We start from the raw sequence: 4,714 nt of genomic DNA on the forward strand, positions 1-4,714 counted from the left end.
GAATTTTATAGTATGTGAATTATATCTTGATTTTTAAAATGAATGAAATAATTGTCAAATCCAGTTATAAGCCTATTTATAGATACAGGCACTAGAAATTGGGGAAGAAGACTCATAATTTATTGATCGCCTACTGTGTCCCAGACATTCAGGTATTTACCTTCATTTTTTCATTTAGGCCATGCAGCAACCCCAAAACATAGGCATATTTTCTTCATTTCATGACAAGAAAACGAAAGCTCATTGATATATCTTATCCAAGGATACACAACTAGTTAGGGCCCTGATCAGAATTAGGACTCAGGTTGGGCTTCACAGTTCATGTCCTTTCCACTATGCACAATGCTTCCCATTAGCTTCTTGTGCAAGAAGCCTTATACTTGCTTAAACTCTCCCTCATCATCCTATGCACAGCAGTGGGCATGCTCAGGTCATTCCTGTTTGAGTGATGATCGTCACCTCTGCAGATGACACTTGGAGAGCTAGCCCTTGCAAGTGGCAACCACACTCCAGCTACCCAGTCCATCTTGTTGGGATTCTCCGGTTATCCAGACCTCCAGGAGCTTCTCTTTGTAGACTTCCTCCTCATTTATGCCATCACGGTGACTGGCAACCTGGGAATGATGGCACTCATCTTCACGGACTCCCATCTCCATACTCCCATGTATTTCTACCTCAGTGTCCTCTCTTTTCTTGGTATTTCTTACTCTTCTGTGGTCACACCCAAGCTCTTAGCCAACTTCCTGGCCTCTGACAAGACCATCTCTTCCAAAGGCTGTGTGGTCCAGCTGACCTTCTTTGTGGTGCATGTGACAGCTGAGAGCTTCCTGCTGGCCTCCATGGCCTATGACCACTTCATGGCCATCTGCCAGCCCCTCCATTACAGTTCAGTCATGACCAAAGAGACCTATCTCCAGCTGGTAGCTGCTTCCTATGCATTTGGTGGGGCCAACTCTGCTATCCAGACTGGGAATGTCTTTGCTCTGCCTTTCTGTGGGCCCAACCAGGTAACACACTACTTCTGTGATACCCCTCCCCTTCTCTGCTTGGCTTCTGCCGACACAGCCACAGCAGGAGTGGTCCTCTATATCTTCTCTGCTCTGGTTACCCTTCTGCCTGCTGCAGTCATCCTCACCTCCTACAGCTTGGTCTTGGTGGCCACTGGGAGGATGCGCTCAGCAGCTGGGCGGGAGAAGGCCCTCTCCACAGGTGCCTCCCACTTCCTGGCCATTGTCATTTTCTATGGTACTGTGGTTTTCACCTATGTCCAGCCTCATGGATCCACTAATGATACCGATGGACAAATAGTGTCCATGTTCTACACCATCATAATTCCCATGCTCAACCCCTTCATCTATAGCTTCCGCAACAAGGAGGTGAAGGATGCAGTGCAGAGGAAGCTCTGGGTCAGTATCTCTCCCTGCTGAGTCCTGCAAGGTTATTTGTTGGAATGAGGAAGGTACAGCATCTTCCAAATCACATTGTGAATTGACCAAACGGAGAGCAGCCCTGGTTCCGAAGGGGGTGGAAGAAGTAGGGAAGGAACAGCAAATATCATTCTTTGTACAGAGAATTGCAATTCTTAAAAGCATCTTCTTATCCATTATTGTGTTGAATGTTTGCATCAATTTTGTGAGGCAGTCATTGTGATGATGATCTCCTTTTACAAATGAAGTGACTCAGTAAAAATAAGTTACCTAAGGGCGCCTGGGTGGCTCAGTCGGCTAAGCAGTGGCCTTCAGCTCAGGTCATGATCTCGGGGTCCTGGGATGGAGCCCTGCATCGGGCTCCCTGCTCAGCAGGGAGTCTGCTTCTCGCTGCCCTCCTCTGCTGCTCCCCCTGCTTGTGTTCTCTCTCTCTCTCAAGTAATTAAATAAAATCTTAAAAAAAAAAAGTTACCTAAAGCATACAGTTAGAGAGTATTCAATATCAGGACTTCCCCACCAAAACCAGGATATTTCTTTCACAACACAGCCACAAGCTGAGTCCTCTACTGGCAGTTCATCACAATTTCCAGGAGACATCAGACAAGGGGCAGCAGAATCATTTCTATTTTGCCACTGACTTAATGAGGTAGGGGTCAGCTACCAGGGGCTCAGTTCTTTCTTCCTAGTCCCATTCCAAAAAGAAAGATGGCCAGAATAGAAGTGTCCTTATTTCTTATTGTTGTTGCATTTGCTGAGCCGCTTCATTAAATAAAACCTCAGGCTCAAGAGAGACTTTCCTCATACATCCATTTTCTAGCCAGATGTATGTACACGCCTCATAATTCTCCAGGGCACGTGTGTGCATGTGTGTGTGATATTTGCTATTACAACATCATACAAGATAACTGTGCTTTAGGAGACTGATTCCAAAAAATTTATATTTGGCTTAAACACCTTTAAATATACATGTAATATGGTTGAGTATATGTGTTTTAGAGAATCACACGAATGAAGAAGCTGAACTTGACCTAACTCAAGGCCGAGCACTGGACTGGAAGACATGCTCTGAAACTTTCACAAAGTCCTAACCTGAGTTGAATCAGCTTCAGCCTGAGATTTTTGGCCTGAGGTCATTTAAAAGATGCTTTTTTTTCACATTCAGATCTACCTTAAAGGAAATTATTCTACATACAGAAAATCTTGCTATACAAACAGGTTTGTCACAACACCATTTTTGAAAACAGTGAGTTAGAATCAACCTACATGATCAAAGGAGGAAAGAAAGGATTCAACCCCGAGGTGGGTTCTGATGTAACCACTAACAATCACCCAAGCAAACACTACATAATAACACAGAAAGTAGAAGGCGGGGAAAGTCCAGAGTGTGACCGCAACACTGTAACAAAAATGAGTAGCCAAAAACCTGGAAAGAACACACAGACGTGTAAATGATGGTTATGTGAGAGTGGGCACACAATGGGGAAAATGTTGTCCTGTTTTTCTCAAAAATTCTCCAAAACCTTTGTATTGAGCATGTTTGATTCTGATACTTTATCCTAAAAAGAAAATAATTAAATCCTTTCCAGGAAACTGAGTGTAAAAATCTCTCGCTTCTCTCTTCTTTCATTAAGCCAGTATTTACTAAAGCTCTTCCTATGCTCCACATTCCTTTAACATATAACCTGAATTTTCGGTACGTGCCTACAATTGAGGTCAGGACTGGAACAGGGTGGCAAAGAGTATAAATCAATCTAATTCGTTCATCTGGAGAAATATTTATGAGGCAACTAGGTGCAACACACTGTGGTAGGTCCTACCTGGATTAATAGTCAGAACAGTATTAGGTAGCCAGCTTGTGCTACAGGGAAAAATAAACCCCATCGTCCCAGTGAGTTAATACCACGAAGGCTTTCACCTGTGCAAAAGATGAGACAGATCACGTGACTCTCCAGCACAACTTTTATCCATCGATCATATCTGGGCCCCCTCTCATACAACACTACCATCTCAACCTCTGCCCTCTAAGATTTTAATGATGAGGGAAATAATAATCAAGAAAGTCTTGTAGAACGGGTTTTTTTTTTAGATTTATTTATTTATTTGAGAGAGAGAGCACATGCACATGGGGGGGAGGGGCAAAGGGAGAGAGAGAGAATCTCAAGCAGACTCCCCACTGAGCACAGAGCCCAACTAGGGGCTCGATCTCACAACCATGAGATCATGACCTGAGCTGAAACCAAGAATCAGACGCTTAACAAACTGAGCCACTCAGGTGCCCCCTGTAGAATATTTTCCAATTACCTGACTGTGGTTGGCTTACATCACTTCAACCCACACACCATTACCCTGAAACCAGTCTTTAAGTTTAACATAACTGCAAAGGAGCTCGGGAAAGTGTAGTCTCCCTTTTTACACAGAGAGAAGAAAACTAAATGAGACTTAGTAAGTACACAGCTTTGTCTCTGTCACTGGCCAGTTGGGCATTTGGTATGGCTCTGCTGTACAATTTTAATTAAGTAGGGGCGCCTGGGTGGCTCAGTCAGTTAAGCAGCTGCCCTTGGCTCAGGCCATGATCCCGGGGTCCTGGGATCGAGCCTGCGTCAGGCTCCTGCAGGGAGCCTGCTTCTCCCTCTCCCTCTGCCCCTCTCCTTGCTTGTGTACTCTCTCTCTCAAATAAATACATAAAATCTTAAAAAAAACTTTAATTAACTGTATAAATGTTGAATATTTATAGACTTGCAATCTGAGGAGTGGCAAATTATTATCCTAGCCCATTCACTGTTGCATCCTCAATGCCTGGCACATTGTAGGCACTCAATAAAGATCTGTTCAATAAATGAACAGTTGGGCATCTACGTGAGTGTTCTCCTTGGACCAGTGGCACTGTCATCACCCGAGAGCTTTTGAGAAATGCAGAATCTGGGGCCCAGCCCCAGACCTACTGGATCAGAATCTACGGTTTCACAAGATCCCCAGGTGATTGGTGTGCCTGTTAAGGTGTGAGGAGCACTGATTTGCATTCCTTGATCCAGCTCTAAATTCTTGAGTGAAAACAGTATGCAATTCTTCTCCCAGACCTCACAGTTTAGTTTGAGAGAGAATCCTTAGCAGAAGAGAAAGCATGGCAAAAGCCAAGAAGGGAGAAAACTATGTGTCTTCTCCCCTGATCCTTTCTCAAAAGTGTGTGATCTACATTAAAATGAGCAGGAAGAGGAGAATCAACAGGAATAGGGGAATCATGTTGCCTAAGTGGGGACAGAACGAGAGGATGACAATGCCACCCTCAT

The 4,714-nt window shown here is 44.2% G+C and overlaps 1 protein-coding gene across 1 annotated transcript; it reads left to right on the top strand.

Moving 5' to 3' along the window:
• The first annotated feature begins 467 nt into the window (after positions 1-467).
• On the top strand, positions 468-1,427 carry LOC114215267 (olfactory receptor 5AP2-like). The gene has a single exon (XM_028111171.2). It carries the CDS (start codon positions 468-470, stop codon positions 1,425-1,427), a length of 960 nt encoding a protein of 319 aa, XP_027966972.2.
• The last annotated feature ends 3,287 nt before the right edge of the window (positions 1,428-4,714 follow it).

The sequence above is a fragment of the Eumetopias jubatus genome, unplaced genomic scaffold, assembly GCF_037043125.1.
Source record: "Eumetopias jubatus isolate StellerSeaLion01/CBP00866 unplaced genomic scaffold, mEumJub1_p1.0 scaffold_13, whole genome shotgun sequence".
Classification (NCBI taxonomy): Eukaryota; Metazoa; Chordata; class Mammalia; order Carnivora; family Otariidae; genus Eumetopias; species Eumetopias jubatus.

Excerpts from the sequence above, each read along its gene's own strand:
- LOC114215267 (XM_028111171.2), top strand. The coding sequence starts at position 468 with ATGACACTTGGAGAGCTAGCCCTTGCAAGTGGCAACCACACTCCAGCT.